This window comes from Oncorhynchus mykiss, chromosome 10 (genome assembly GCF_057628025.1).
Source record: "Oncorhynchus mykiss isolate SJ-2025 chromosome 10, ASM5762802v1, whole genome shotgun sequence".
Classification (NCBI taxonomy): domain Eukaryota; kingdom Metazoa; phylum Chordata; class Actinopteri; order Salmoniformes; family Salmonidae; genus Oncorhynchus; species Oncorhynchus mykiss.
Window position 1 is genome coordinate 3149808 of NC_143031.1, and position 16528 is coordinate 3166335.

The 16528-nt window shown below is 42.6% G+C and overlaps 1 protein-coding gene across 2 annotated transcripts in view; it reads left to right on the forward strand.

Annotated features, from left to right (window-relative positions):
* Positions 1-13168: 13168 nt before the first annotated feature.
* The window catches only part of LOC110534820 (periostin), a 58625-nt gene continuing 55265 nt past the window's right edge, over positions 13169-16528 (forward strand). Inside the window, exon 1 of one of the 2 annotated variants that reach the window (XM_036989451.2) lies at positions 13169-13568. In XM_036989451.2, the coding sequence (XP_036845346.2) occupies positions 13450-13568 (119 nt within the window). In that variant the 5' untranslated portion in view covers positions 13169-13449. The remainder of the gene's footprint in view (positions 13569-16528) is intronic. The other variant, XM_036989452.2, reaches the window with a different exon arrangement.

The window sequence follows — 16528 nt, forward strand, 5'->3', positions numbered from 1 at the left end:
ACTGCATAGTTTCCTAAGGACTCGAAGCGAGGCGACCATCTCTCCAGCCTTTCTTTGATCGAGGATATGCCGGGCAAATAACAGGTGACATTTTGAGTAAATATGTGTGTGTCACAGAAAATAAAAGAGAGAGGCAATAAAGGGAGCTCTTTATAACACAAGAGCTTGGAATGTAATGAGTCGTGTAGTCTGATATAAACAATAGGTGGGTAGTCTGATATAAACAATAGGTGGGTAGTCTGCTATAAACAATAGGTGGGTAGTCTGCTATAAACAATAGGTGGGTAGTCTGCTATAAACAATAGGTGGGTAGTCTGATATAAACAATAGGTGGGTAGTCTGCTATAAACAATAGGTGGGTAGTCTGATATAAACAGTAGGTGGGTAGTCTGCTATAAACAATAGGTGGGTAGTCTGATATAAACAATAGGTGGGTAGTCTGCTATAAACAATAGGTGGGTAGTCTGATATAAACAGTAGGTGGGTAGTCTGCTATAAACAATAGGTGGGTAGTCTGCTGTAAACAATAGGTGGGTAGTCTGCTGTAAAAAATAGGTGGGTAGTCTGCTATAAACAATAGGTGGGTAGTCTGATATAAACAATAGGTGGGTAGTCAGATATAAAAAGTAGGTTGGTAGTCAGATATAAACAGTATGTTGGTGGTCTGATATAAACAGTAGGTGGGTAGTCAGATATAAACATTGGGTTGGTAGTCTGCTATAAACAGTAGGTGGGTATTCTGATATAAACAATAGCTGGGTAGTCTGATATAAACAGTAGGTGGGTAGTCTGATATAAACAATAGGTGGGTAGTCTGCTATAAACAATAGGTGGGTAGTCTGATATAAACAATATGTGGGTAGTCTGATATAAACAGTAGGTGGGTAGTCAGATATAAACAATAGGTGGGTAGTCTGCTATAAACAATAGGTGGGTAGTCTGCTATAAACAATAGGTGGGTAGTCTGCTATAAACAATAGGTGGGTAGTCTGCTATAAACAATAGGTGGGTAGTCTGCTATAAGCAATAGATGGGTAGTCTGATATAAACAATAGGTGGGTAGTCTGATATAAACAATAGGTGGGTAGTCTGCTATAAACAATATGTGGGTAGTCTGCTATAAACAATAGGTGGGTAGTCTGATATAAACAGTAGGTGGGTAGTCAGATATAAACAATAGGTGGGTAGTCTGCTATAAACAATAGGTGGGTAGTCTGCTATAAACAATAGGTGGGTAGTCTGCTATAAACAATAGGTGGGTAGTCTGCTATAAACAGTAGGTGGGTAGTCTGATATAAACAGTAGGTGGGTAGTCTGCTATAAACAATAGGTGGGTAGTCTGCTATAAACAATAGGTGGGTAGTCTGCTATAAACAATAGGTGGGTAGTCTGCTATAAACAATAGGTGGGTAGTCTGCTATAAACAATAGGTGGGTAGTCTGCTATAAACAATAGGTGGGTAGTCTGCTATAAACAATAGGTGGGTAGTCTGCTATAAACAATAGGTGGGTAGTCTGCTAAAAACAATAGGTGGGTAGTCTGATATAAACAGTAGGTGGGTAGTCAGATATAAACAGTAGGTTGTTAGTCTGCTATAAACAATAGGTGGGTAGTCTGCTATAAACAATATGTGGGTAGTCTGATATAAACAGTAGGTTGGTAGTCTGCTATAAACAGTAGGTGGGTAGTCTGATATAAACAATAGGTGGGTAGTCTGATATAAACAATATGTGGGTAGTCTGATATAAACAGTAGGTTGGTAGTCTGCTATAAACAGTAGGTGGGTAGTCAGATATAAACAATAGGTGGGTAGTCTGCTGTAAACAATAGGTGGGTAGTCTGCTATAAACAATAGGTGGGTAGTCTGATATAAACAGTAGGTGGGTAGTCTGATATAAACAATAGGTGGGTAGTCTGATATAAACAATAGGTGGGTAGTCTGATATAAACAATAGGTGGGTAGTCTGATATAAACACTAGGTGGGTAGTCTGATATAAACAGTAGGTTGGTAGTCTGATATAAACAATAGGTGGGTAGTCTGATATAAACACTAGGTGGGTAGTCTGATATAAACAGTAGGTTGGTAGTCTGATATAAACAATAGGTTGGTAGTCTGATATAAACAATAGGTGGGTAGTCTGCTATAAACAATAGGTGGGTAGTCTGCTATAAACAATAGGTGGGTAGTCTGCTATAAACAATAGGTGGGTAGTCTGCTATAAACAATAGGTGGGTAGTCTGCTATAAACAATATGTGGGTAGTCTGATATAAACAATAGGTGGGTAGTCTGCTATAAACAATAGGTGGGTAGTCTGCTGTAAACAATAGGTGGGAATTCTGATATAAACAATAGGTTGGTAGTCTGCTATAAACAGTAGGTGGGTAGTCTGCTATAAACAATAGGTGGGTAGTCTGCTATAAACAATAGGTGGGTAGTCTGCTGTAAACAATAGGTGGGTAGTCTGCTGTAAACAATAGGTGGGTAGTCTGATATAAACAATAGGTGGGTAGTCTGATATAAACAATAGGTGGGTAGTCTGCTGTAAACAATAGGTGGGTAGTCTGCTGTAAACAATAGGTGGGTAGTCTGCTGTAAACAATAGGTGGGTAGTCTGATATAAACAGTAGGTGGGTAGTCTGCTGTAAACAATAGGTGGGTAGTCTGCTGTAAACAATAGGTGGGTAGTCTGCTGTAAACAATAGGTGGTAGTCTGATGTAAACAATAGGTGGGTAGTCTGATATAAACAATAGGTGGGTAGGCTGCTGTAAACAATAGGTGGGTAGTCTGCTGTAAACAATAGGTGGGTAGTCTGATATAAACAATAGGTGGGTAGTCTGCTGTAAACAATAGGTGGTAGTCTGCTGTAAACAATAGGTGGGTAGTCTGCTGTAAACAATAGGTGGGTAGTCTGCTGTAAACAATAGGTGGGTAGTCTGCTGTAAACAATAGGTGGGTAGTCTGCTGTAAACAATAGGTGGGTAGTCTGCTGTAAACAATAGGTGGGTAGTCTGCTGTAAACAATAGGTGGGTAGTCTGCTATACACAATAGGTGGGTAGTCTGCTATAAACAATAGGTGGGTAGTCTGCTATAAACAATAGGTGGGTAGTCTGCTGTAAACAATAGGTGGGTAGTCTGATATAAACAGTAGGTGGGTAGTCTGCTGTAAACAATAGGTGGGTAGTCTGCTGTAAACAATAGGTGGGTAGTCTGCTGTAAACAATAGGTGGGTAGTCTGCTATAAACAATAGGTGGGTAGTCTGCTGTAAACAATAGGTGGGTAGTCTGCTATAAACAATAGGTGGGTAGTCTGCTATAAACAATAGGTGGGTAGTCTGCTATAAACAATAGGTGGGTAGTCTGCTATAAACAATAGGTGGGTAGTCTGCTGTAAACAATAGGTGGGTAGTCTGCTGTAAACAATAGGTGGGTAGTCTGCTATAAACAATAGGTGGGTAGTCCGCTGTAAACAATAGGTGGGTAGTCTGCTATAAACAATAGGTGGGTAGTCTGCTATAAACAATAGGTGGGTAGTCTGCTATAAACAATAGGTGGGTAGTCTGCTATAAACAATAGGTGGGTAGTCTGCTATAAACAATATGTGGGTAGTCTGATATAAACAATAGGTGGGTAGTCTGCTATAAACAATAGGTGGGTAGTCTGCTGTAAACAATAGGTGGGAATTCTGATATAAACAATAGGTTGGTAGTCTGCTATAAACAGTAGGTGGGTAGTCTGCTATAAACAATAGGTGGGTAGTCTGCTATAAACAATAGGTGGGTAGTCTGCTGTAAACAATAGGTGGGTAGTCTGCTGTAAACAATAGGTGGGTAGTCTGATATAAACAATAGGTGGGTAGTCTGATATAAACAATAGGTGGGTAGTCTGCTGTAAACAATAGGTGGGTAGTCTGCTGTAAACAATAGGTGGGTAGTCTGCTGTAAACAATAGGTGGGTAGTCTGCTGTAAACAATAGGTGGGTAGTCTGCTGTAAACAATAGGTGGGTAGTCTGCTGTAAACAATAGGTGGGTAGTCTGCTGTAAACAATAGGTGGGTAGTCTGCTGTAAACAATAGGTGGGTAGTCTGCTGTAAACAATAGGTGGGTAGTCTGCTATACACAATAGGTGGGTAGTCTGCTATAAACAATAGGTGGGTAGTCTGCTATAAACAATAGGTGGGTAGTCTGCTGTAAACAATAGTTGGGTAGTCTGATATAAACAGTAGGTGGGTAGTCTGCTGTAAACAATAGGTGGGTAGTCTGCTGTAAACAATAGGTGGGTAGTCTGCTGTAAACAATAGGTGGGTAGTCTGCTATAAACAATAGGTGGGTAGTCTGCTGTAAACAATAGGTGGGTAGTCTGCTATAAACAATAGGTGGGTAGTCTGCTATAAACAATAGGTGGGTAGTCTGCTATAAACAATAGGTGGGTAGTCTGCTATAAACAATAGGTGGGTAGTCTGCTGTAAACAATAGGTGGGTAGTCTGCTGTAAACAATAGGTGGGTAGTCTGCTATAAACAATAGGTGGGTAGTCTGCTGTAAACAATAGGTGGGTAGTCTGCTATAAACAATAGGTGGGTAGTCTGCAATAAACAATAGGTGGGTAGTCTGCTATAAACAATAGGTGGGTAGTCTGCTATAAACAATAGGTGGGTAGTCTGATATAAACAATAGGTGGGTAGTCTGCTATAAACAGTAGGTGGGTAGTCTGATATAAACAGTAGGTGGGTAGTCAGATATAAACAGTAGGTGGTAGTCTGCTGTAAACAATAGGTGGGTAGTCTGATATAAACAATAGGTGGGTAGTCTGCTATAAACAATAGGTGGGTAGTCTGCTGTAAACAATAGGTGGGTAGTCTGCTATAAACAATAGGTGGGTAGTCTGCTATAAACAATAGGTGGGTAGTCAGATATAAACAATAGGTGGGTAGTCTGATATAAACAATAGGTGGGTAGTCTCTGATCGCTGGTCACAGTGAAAAAAGGAACTTTCAATGTGAACTGTATTTACCTGAGTTTACCTGAGTTTACCTGAGTTTACCTGAGTTTACCTGAGTTTACCTGAGTTGACCTTCCACTGGTTTTATTCTAATGAAGTTGATAGTGACAACCAATTTCACATTCCATGTGACAACCAATTCCACATCCACCCTCTATACTAATTAAGATGCCAGTTGACACATAGCTTGACCTAGGAACTGTGAAATAGGTTTGAAATATAGCCCTCCCTTTCCTCTGTTTTACACAACTGTTCACATATACTTCCACAATGCAAATATTTACAAAAGGGCTTTTGTCAAGTTTGTCCTCCCTCCTCCTTCCTCTGTCCTCCGTCCTCCGTCCTCCGTCCTCTGTCTTCCGTCCTCCGTCCTCTGTCCTCTGTCCTCTGTCCTCTGTCCTCTGTCCTCTGTCCTCCGTCCTCCGTCTTGCATCCTCGACTCCTTCCTCATCTCTCCTCCGTCCTCCGTTCTCCCTCCTCCCTCCTCTGTCCATCCTCCTCCGTCCTCCGTCCTCCGTCCTCTGTCCTCTGTCCTCCGTCCTCCCTCCTCCATCCATCCTCCTCCATCTCCCATGACCCAGAAATTGGTAACTGGTCAAGTGGTCCAGGAGATGGCAGTTTGTTTGCGAGTGAAAGAGTGTCCTTCCCTCCTCAGTAACTGACTTTCATCAAGGATCTTGTGTATCCTACCGCGAAGAGTTTTGAAATCTACCCAGAATCTGATTTTGTTTTTGAGAAAAGCATGCACACGTTTAAAAACTAAATGCTATTTATCATTTTATCTAGAACATTTCTTGCACAACTAACAATTATTTTGGGGATCCACCCCTGTAAACGTAATTTGCCTGATGACGCGAGTGGAGAAGGACTGGTTAATTTCATACGAGCGCATTTTCATCCACTTTCACGCTCCTCATCTCCTCTCCTCGATTACCTTTGACCTTCGACCTTGACAGAAAAAGGTCAGAGATGATGCAGGAGAAAATCCCGCTCATTCCGCTCATCTCATTTTGTCATGCTGACATGAATTGACCAGGTCAATAAATTCTTAAAAAGAAATCACACATTTTAACCTTAAACATATTACACAATGCCATGTATAGAATAATTACCCCTGAGACAACCAACCCCTGAGACAACCAACCCCTGAGACAACCAACCCCTGAGACAAAGAACCCTGGTCTCCCCTAATATTAAAAGGCAGGACCACCAACTACTGGAGTCCTCGCAGTATTCAGCATAATGGAAGACCCTAACTCCGTGTACTGACATGACTCTACCACTAGAGGGAGACCTCCTCACTGTATTCAGCACAATGGAAGACCCTAACTCTATGTACTGGCATGACTTTACCACTAGAGGGAGTTCTTGGTTACTGGTTACTTTTCACTTTCTATCCTTTGCTTTCTTCCTCCCCTTCCCTATAGAAATTGTTTGAGAGGGAAAAAAAGAAAAAAAAGACAGAGAGAAGAGAGAAAGAAAGAGAGAGATCCTGGAGTGTTTCCATCTGGATGTGGCCTGATAGAGAAAGGAAGGAGAAGGAGGACAAGAAATATACAGAAGACAGATGAAGGAGAACATGAAGAGAGTTTAGAGGGAAGACAAGGAGAGAAGAAGGAGAGATGAAGGAGAAAGGGAAGAGAGTTTAGAGAGGGAAGACAAGGAGAGAAGGAGAGATGAAGGAGAAAGGGAAGAGGGTTTAGAGAGGGAAGACAAGGAGAGAAGAAGGAGAGATGCAGGAGAACATGAAGAGAGTTTAGAGAGGGAAGACAAGGAGAGAAGAAGGAAAGATGCAGGAGAACATGAAGAGAGTTTAGAGAGGGAAGACAAGGAGAGCAGAAGGAGAGATGAAGGAGAAAGGGAAGCATGGGGAAGAGAGAGTATTATCTCTGGAGCCAGGTGGGAGAGTGGAGGAGAGGGGGAGAGAGGAGAAGGGGAGAGAGGGGAGAGGAAGAGAGAGAGGAAAGAAGAGGAGAGGAGGAGAGGAGAAGGAGAGGAGGAGGAGAGGAGAAGAGGGGAAGAGGAGGAAAGAGAGGAGGAGGAGTGGAGGAGAGGAGAGAGAAAGAGGAGGAGGGGAGGAGAGGAGGAAAGGTGGAGAGTGGAGGAGAGGAGAGGAGAGGAGGGGAGGGGAGGGGGAGAGTGGAGGAGAGGAGAGGAGGAAAGGGGTAGAGTGGAGGAGAGGAGAGGAGAGGAGAGGAGGGGAGGGTGGAGGAGAGGAGAGGAGGGTAGGGGAGGGGGAGAGTGGAGGAGAGGAGAGGAGGAAAGGGGGAGAGTGGAGGAAAGGAGAGGAGAGGAGAGGAGGAAAGGGGGAGAGTGGAGGAGAGGAGGGGAGAGGAGAGGAGGAAAGGGGGAGAGTGGAGGAGAGGAGATAAGAGGAGGGGAGAGGAGGAAAGGGGGAGAGTGGAGGAGAGGAAGGGAGGGGAGGCGAGGGGGAGAGTGGAGGAGAGGAGAGGAGAGGAGAGGAGGAAAGTGGGAGAGTGGAGGAGAGGAGAGGAGAGGAGGAAAGGGGGAGAGTGGAGGAGAGGAGAGGAGAGGAGGAAAGGGGAGGGGAGGGGAGGGGGAGAGTGGAGAGAATTGGGGATACAGGAGAAGAAAGCTAGAAGGCTTGTCTGAGGGGTTGGAGGTTGGAGTTGGGAGGAAATACAAAAATACTGTGAGGGTGTGACTAACTGACTGTTAAGTTAGACAAAGCGTTTGAGTTGCCGCAGGCCGTGTGTGTGCAGGTGTTTGGCTGCAGCCAAATTATTTGACTACCCTCAGAGCAGGTACTCAGGTGTGGACGCAGCCCGACTGTAAAAAGACACCTTTCTGTATGGGGTCCACCGACTCATCTACCTGTAGGCTACTGGGGCCTGCCACAACAGGCTGTGTTGTTCCATGACTGTCAAGTATAGCGGTGGTTCTCACACCTCTCCTCAGGGACCACCAGACATTTCACCAGTTGTTGTTGTAGTCCTGAACTAGCTGTAGTTGTTGTTGTTGTTGTAGTCCTGAACTAGCTGCAGTACTAGTTGTTGTAGTCCTGAACTAGCTGTAGTACTAGTTGTTGTAGTCCTGAACTAGCTGTAGTAGTTGTTGTTGTAGTGCTGAACTAGCTGTAGTTGTTGTTGTTGTAGTCCTGAACTAGCTGTAGTAGTTGTTGTCCTGAACTAGCTGTAGTAGTTGTTGTCCTGAACTAGCTGTAGTAGTTGTTGTTGTAGTGCTGAACTAGCTGTAGTAGTTGTTGTTGTAGTGCTGAACTAGCTGTAGTAGTTGTTGTTGTAGTCCTGAACTAGCTGTAGTTGTTGTTGTTGTAGTCCTGAACTAGCTGTAGTAGTTGTTGTTGTAGTGCTGAACTAGCTGTAGTAGTTGTTGTTGTAGTGCTGAACTAGCTGTAGTAGTTGTTGTTGTAGTCCTGAACTAGCTGTAGTTGTTGTTGTTGTAGTCCTGAATTAGCTGTAGTTGTTGTTGTTGTAGTCCTGAACTAGCTGTAGTAGTTGTTGTTGTAGTGCTGAACTAGCTGTAGTTGTTGTTGTTGTAGTCCTGAATTAGCTGTAGTTGTTGTTGTTGTAGTCCTGAATTAGCTGTAGTAGTTGTTGTAGTCCTGAACTAGCTGTAGTTGTTGTTGTTGTAGTCCTGAATTAGCTGTAGTTGTTGTTGTTGTAGTCCTGAATTAGCTGTAGTAGTTGTTGTAGTGCTGAACTAGCTGTAGTAGTTGTTGTTGTAGTCCTGAACTAGCTGTAGTAGTTGTTGTTGTAGTCCTGAATTAGCTGTAGTAGTTGTTGTTGTAGTCCTGAATTAGCTGTAGTTGTTGTTGTTGTAGTCCTGAACTAGCTGTAGTAGTTGTTGTTGTAGTCCTGAATTAGCTGTAGTTGTTGTTGTTGTAGTCCTGAACTAGCTGTAGTTGTTGTTGTTGTAGTCCTGAACTAGCTGTAGTAGTTGTTGTTGTAGTCCTGAATTAGCTGTAGTAGTTGTTGTTGTAGTCCTGAATTAGCTGTAGTTGTTGTTGTTGTAGTCCTGAACTAGCTGTAGTAGTTGTTGTTGTAGTCCTGAATTAGCTGTAGTTGTTGTTGTTGTAGTGCTGAACTAGCTGTAGTAGTTGTTGTTGTAGTCCTGAATTAGCTGTAGTAGTTGTTGTTGTAGTCCTGAATTAGCTGTAGTTGTTGTTGTTGTAGTCCTGAATTAGCTGTAGTTGTTGTTGTTGTAGTCCTGAATTAGCTGTAGTTGTTGTTGTTGTAGTCCTGAATTAGCTGTAGTTGTTGTTGTTGTAGTCCTGAATTAGCTGTAGTTGTTGTTGTTGTAGTCCTGAATTAGCTGTAGTTGTTGTTGTTGTAGTCCTGAATTAGCTGTAGTTGTTGTTGTCCTGAACTAGCTGTAGTAGTTGTTGTTGTAGTGCTGAATTAGCTGTAGTTGTTGTTGTTGTAGTGCTGAATTAGCTGTAGTTGTTGTTGTTGTAGTCCTGAACTAGCTGTAGTTGTTGTTGTTGTTGTCCTGAACTAGCTGTAGTAGTTGTAGTTGTAGTGCTGAACTAGCTGTAGTAGTTGTTGTTGTAGTCCTGAATTAGCTGTAGTAGTTGTTGTTGTAGTGCTGAACTAGCTGTAGTTGTTGTTGTTGTAGTCCTGAACTAGCTGTAGTACTAGTTGTTGTAGTCCTGAATTAGCTGTAGTAGTTGTTGTTGTAGTCCTGAACTAGCTGTAGTAGTTGTTGTTGTAGTGCTGAATTAGCTGTAGTAGTTGTTGTTGTAGTGCTGAACTAGCTGTAGTTGTTGTTGTTGTAGTCCTGAATTAGCTGTAGTAGTTGTTGTAGTGCTGAACTAGCTGTAGTACTAGTTGTTGTAGTCCTGAATTAGCTGTAGTAGTTGTTGTTGTAGTCCTGAACTAGCTGTAGTAGTTGTTGTTGTAGTGCTGAACTAGCTGTAGTAGTTGTTGTTGTAGTCCTGAACTAGCTGTAGTAGTTGTTGTTGTTGTTGTAGTGCTGAACTAGCTGTAGTAGTTGTTGTTGTCCTGAACTAGCTGTAGTAGTTGTTGTTGTTGTCCTGAATTAGCTGTAGTAGTTGTTGTTGTAGTCCTGAACTAGCTGTAGTAGTTGTTGTTGTAGTGCTGAACTAGCTGTAGTAGTTGTTGTTGTAGTCCTGAACTAGCTGTAGTAGTTGTTGTTGTTGTTGTAGTCCTGAACTAGCTGTAGTAGTTGTTGTTGTCCTGAACTAGCTGTAGTAGTTGTTGTTGTAGTCCTGAATTAGCTGTAGTTGTTGTAGTCCTGAATTAGCTGTAGTAGTTGTTGTTGTAGTGCTGAACTAGCTGTAGTAGTTGTTGTTGTAGTCCTGAATTAGCTGTAGTAGTTGTTGTTGTAGTGCTGAACTAGCTGTAGTAGTTGTTGTTGTAGTCCTGAACTAGCTGTAGTTGTTGTTGTCCTGAACTAGCTGTAGTAGTTGTTGTCCTGAACTAGCTGTAGTAGTTGTTGTTGTAGTGCTGAACTAGCTGTAGTAGTTGTTGTTGTAGTGCTGAACTAGCTGTAGTAGTTGTTGTTGTAGTCCTGAATTAGCTGTAGTTGTTGTTGTTGTAGTCCTGAACTAGCTGTAGTAGTTGTTGTTGTAGTCCTGAATTAGCTGTAGTAGTTGTTGTTGTAGTCCTGAATTAGCTGTAGTTGTTGTTGTTGTTGTCCTGAATTAGCTGTAGTTGTTGTTGTTGTAGTCCTGAATTAGCTGTAGTTGTTGTTGTTGTAGTCCTGAATTAGCTGTAGTTGTTGTTGTCCTGAACTAGCTGTAGTAGTTGTTGTTGTAGTGCTGAACTAGCTGTAGTTGTTGTTGTTGTAGTCCTGAATTAGCTGTAGTTGTTGTTGTTGTAGTCCTGAATTAGCTGTAGTTGTTGTTGTTGTAGTCCTGAATTAGCTGTAGTAGTTGTTGTTGTAGTGCTGAACTAGCTGTAGTAGTAGTTGTTGTAGTCCTGAACTAGCTGTAGTAGTTGTCGTTGTAGTCCTGAACTAGCAGCACCAGATGAATCAGATGTATTAGCTTTAGAATAGAACGGCTGGAGGTCCCAGAGGAGAGGTTGGAATGGCTGGAGGTCCCAGAGGAGAGGTTGGAATGGCTGGAGGTCCCAGAGGAGAGGTTGGAATGGCTGGAGGTCCCAGAGGAGAGGTTGGAATGGCTGGAGGTCCCAGAGGAGAGGTTGGAATGGCTGGAGGTCCCAGAGGAGAGGTTGGAATGGCTGGAGGTCCCTGAGGAGAGGTTGGCGGTCCCTGAGGAGAGGTTGGAATGGCTGGAGGTCCCAGAGGAGAGGTTGGAATGGCTGGAGGTCCCTGAGGAGAGGTTGGCGGTCCCTGAGGAGAGGTTGGAGGTCACTGAGGAGAGGTTTGGAATGGCTGGAGGTCCCTGAGGAGAGGTTGGCGGTCCCTGAGGAGAGGTTGGAGGTCCCTGAGGAGAGGTTTGGAATGGCTGGAGGTCCCTGAGGAGAGGTTGGGGGTCCCTGAGGAGAGGTTGGGGTTCCTGAGGAGAGGTTGGGGGTCCCTGAGGAGAGGTTGGGGGTCCCTGAGGAGAGGTTTGAAAACCCCTGACTTAGAGAGACAAAGATGGATGTCTTGTCACTCTGTGTTCACTGCAGTCTGTCCTGAGAGAGCGGAAGAAAGGGAGGGGGAGGTGGAAGAGAGAATGTGAGAGGAAGGAAAAGGGAGCAGAGAGGGAGAGAAAAGAGGCGAGGTGGATCGAAGGAAAGGCGGGTATAGATGGTAGGTAGGAGACTGTTAGACTGCCAGAGTCATTATAACTCATGGTGTTAATATCTCACAAGTCTTGAAGACCACTTCAGCTTCCCTTCTGGTCTATGTGGTCAGATAGAGAAAGAAAAATACATTGTATTTTGTCTCTAACTTTGATTTTGTATTTTTGCTGCTGGTCTTGTCATGCAAGACTCCTTTAAAAAATACATCTTGGTCTCAATGGGACTCACTGCCAAAATAAAGATGAACAAAATAAATGATCCATCTGAAACAGACAGCTTCACTTCTGGTACAGTAACTATACTGTTAGTGAAAAGGCTTGGAGACACTGGGATGACAGGCTGAGACAGCTACGAACAGAAAGAATAATCGGTCTTACCGTCGTAGTCATTACGTACGCCTCTCAGATATGTACAGTAGGCGGGAGTCCCAAATGGCATCCGGACTCATTGAGCTCTGGTCAAAAGTAAGGGGTGGGAAGGGTGAGTAGAGGGAGAGGTAGAGGGAGAGAGATGTAGAGGGAGGGAGAGAGAGGTAGAGAAAGGGAGAGAGAGGGAGAGGTAGAGGGAGGGAGAGGGAGGGAGAGAGAGAGAGACTCTCATATCTACTGAATAGAGAGAGAGAGAGAGAGAGAGAGAGAGAGAGAGAGAGACTCTCATATCTACTGAATAGAGAGAGAGAGAGAGAGAGAGAGAGAGAGAGAGAGAGACTCTCATATCTACTGAGTGAAATTCCACAGTGTTCCATCACAGCAGCAAGATTTGTGACCTGTTGCCACAAGAAAAGGGCAACCAGTGAAGAACAAACACCATTGTAAATACAACCCATATTTATGCTTATTTATTTTCCCTTGTGTACTTTAACCATTTGTACATTGTTACAACACTATATATAAATATATATATAATATGACATTTGTAATGTATTTATTGTTTTGAAACTTCTGTATGTATAATGTTTACTGTTCATTTTTATTGTTTATTTCACTTTTGTATATTATCTACCTCACTTGCTTTGGCAATGTTAACACATGTTTCTCATGCCAATAAAGCCTTTGAATTGAATTTAATTTAATAGAGAGAGAGACAGAGAGAGACAGAGAGACACAGAGAGAGAGAGAGATAGAGAGAGAGAGAGAGAGAGAGAGAGAGAGAGAGAGAGAGACACAGAGAGAGAGAGAGAGAGAGAGAGAGAGAGAGAGACAGAGAGACAGACAGAGAGAGAGAGAGAGAGAGAGAGAGAGAGAGAGAGAGAGAGAGAGAGAGAGAGAGACACAGAGAGAGAGAGACACAGAGAGAGAGAGAGAGAGAGAGAGAGAGAGACAGACAGAGAGAGAGAGAGAGAGAGAGATACAGAGAGAGAGAGAGAGTTGAGATTGAGAGAGACAGAGAGAGAGAGACCTCACTTGCTTTGGCAATGTTAACACATGTTTCCCATGCCAATAAAGCCTTTGAATTGAATTGAATTGAATTGAATTGAGAGAGAGAGAGAGAGAGAGAGAGAGAGAGAGAGACAGAGAGAGAGAGAGAGAGAGAGAGAGAGTTGAGATTGAGAGAGACAGAGAGAGAGAGAGAGAGAGAGAGGGAGAGAGAGTTGAGATTGAGAGAGTTAAATAAGGAGGGGGGTGGTGTAAAGAGAGTACTGTTATAAAACCTCCCACTCCTGTGAGCGCTACCATTTCTCCTGTGCATTTTGGAGAGGAGTGAGTGTGTGTGACCTACTCTGGAGAGAAACAGACAGAGACGACCCGAGGATGAAGCTAGTGTTTGTGGCTGTGTTAGCGCTCTGTACGCTCAGCTCTGTGGATAGAGTGGATTCTTCAGCCTACGACAAGATAGTGACACACAGTCGTATCCGGGCCAGACTCCAGGGGTAAGGAGCATGATCGGGACAGGGTGGGAGACACAGAGAGATGGAGAGAGATGGAGGACATGGGGTTAAACGGAACAGGGGGGTATGGGGATAGAAAGAGATGGGGGCAGTGGGACAGAGAGAAAGAGCGATAGGGGACAGGGAGAGATGGAGAGAGAGGGAGAGAGAGAGAGAGCGATAGGGGACAGGGAGAGATGGAGAGATGGAGAGAGAGAGCAATAGGGGACAGGAGAGATGGAGAGATAGAGCGATAGGGGATAGGGAGAGATGGAGAGAGCGATAGGGGACAGGGAGAGATGGAGAGATGGAGAGAGAGAGAGAGAGTGATAGGGGACAGGGAGAGATGGAGAGATGGAGAGAGAGAGCGATAGGGGACAGGGAGAGATGGAGAGAGAGAGAGTGATAGGGGACAGGGAGAGATGGAGAGATGGAGAGAGAGAGAGCGATAGGGGACAGGGAGATAGAGAGAGAGAGAGAGAGAGAGAGAGAGAGCAATAGGGGACAGGGAGAGATGGAGAGATGGAGAGAGAGAGAGAGAGAGCGATAGGGGACAGGGAGAGATGGAGAGAGAGAGCGATAGGGGACAGGGAGAGATGGAGAGAGAAGGAAAGATTAAGAGTGAGACAGTGGAGTGAGGACATAGAGGGACACAGACAGAGAGAAAGAAAGAAAGGATTAAGGTGATCTAGATAATTGATTAATTGGGAAGTGTTGCATTGGAATAACGGAGTAATTCACCTGTTGTGGTACACGTCATAGTCTGTCCCATAACTGAACGAGATGTTCAGTGACATTATGTTGTGTTACTTAACCTAACGGAAAGGAAAGGGTTTCATCATTTATATACTGTAGCACCTAGCTACATTAATTCATACAGCCTCTGTAATTATAGAAAACAATCTAGAGATGAAGGGCTGCACTTTTTAAGAACAATTTTTTTTACCAGGCAAGTCAGTTAAGAACAAATTCTTATTTTCAATGACAGCCTAGGAACAGTGAGTTAACTGCCTGTTCAGGGGTAGAACGACAGACCTTGTCAGCTCTGGGTTTTGAACTTGCAACCTTCTGGTTACTAGTCCAACGCTCTAACCACTAGGCTACCCTGCCGCCCCGCTCTTCATCGCTGAAGCGTCACAGAGTACACAATTTTTAACGAAAAATGTGATTTCCGATTGAGCCGACTTACCGTGAACGCAGTGCCCACTAAAGAGGGAACATCGCCTGTCAATTTGAATCATTCTGAAACGCTGAACTTCAAAGAACTTGAACTGTTTAAAACAATCTGAAGCAGAGGTTTAACTCCAATACTTTTTACTGAGAATATACTGTATATATACTAAGAGTATACTTTATATATACTAAGAGTATACTTTATAAATACTAAGAGCATACTTTATAAATACTACGAGTATACTTTATATATACTAAGAGTATACTTTATATATACTAAGAGTATACTTTACAAATACTAAGAGTATACTTTATATATACTAAGAGTATACTTTATAAATACTAAGAGTATACTTTATATATACTAAGAGTATACTTTATATATCCTAAGAGTATACTTTATATATACTAAGAGTATACTTTATAAATACTAAGAGCATACTTTATATATACTAATAATATACTTTATATATACTAAGAGTACACTTTATATATACTATTCTTATACTTTATATATACTAAGAGTATACTTTATATATACTAAGAGTATACTTTATATATACTAAGAGCATACTTTAAATATATACAAAGAATACACGTTATATATATTAAGAGTATACTGTATATATACTAAGAGTATACTTTATAAATACTAAGAGCATACTTTATAAATACTATGAGTATACTTTATATATACTAAGAGTATACTTTGTATATACTAAGAATATACTTTATATATACTAAGAGCATACTTTATATATACAAAGAATATACTTTATATATACTAAGTGTATACATTATATATACTAAGAGTATACTTTATATATACTAAGAGTATACTTCATATATACTAAGAATATACTTTATATATACTAAGAGTATACTTCATATATACTAAGAATATACTTTATATATACTTAGAATATACTTTATACTAAGAATTTACTTTATATATACTAAGAGTTTACTTTATATATACTAAGAATATACTTTATATATACTAAGAGTTTACTTTATATATACTAAGAGTATACGTTTCTATACTCCATACATTCTAATAAGAAACAGATGGTTAGTAGTCATGTTGAAGCTCTTGGAAGGGATATGTGTCTACAGATGATTTAACAAAGTTAAGTGCATCATTTGAAATCATTATTTTATATTGTGGTGCAAATTAAACAGAGTATAATTCCTGTTTTAAAGAGGCATCGAATGAAACATTGATTTAGAGCCGTGCAGGAAAATTAAATACGGTTCCCCATCGTCATTCATAGTTGTTGAATGACGTGGAAATGGGGAGGAAAATGTTTGCAATGAATGCTAATTAATATATTCACCCTATTCCCTCCTCCCACCTCTTCCCCTACTCCCTGATCACACCTCTTCCCCTACTCCCTGATCACACCTCTTCCCCTCCTCCCTCCTCCCACCTCTTCCCCTACTCCCTCCTCCCACCTCTTCCCCTACTCCCTCCTCCCACCTCTTCCCCTACTCCCTCCTCCCACCTCTTCCCCTACTCCCTCCTCCCACCTCTTCCCCTACTCCCTGATCACACCTCTTCCCCTACTCCCTGATCACACCTCTTCCCCTACTCCCTCCTCCCACCTCTTCCCCTACTCCCTGATCACACCTCTTCCCCTACTCCCTGATCACACATCTTCCCCTACTCCCTACTCACACCTCTTCCCCTCCTTCCTCCTCCCTCCTCCCACCTCTTCCCCTACTCGCTACTCACACCTCTCCCCCTCCTCCCTCCTCCCTACTCCCTACTCACACCTCTTCCCCATACT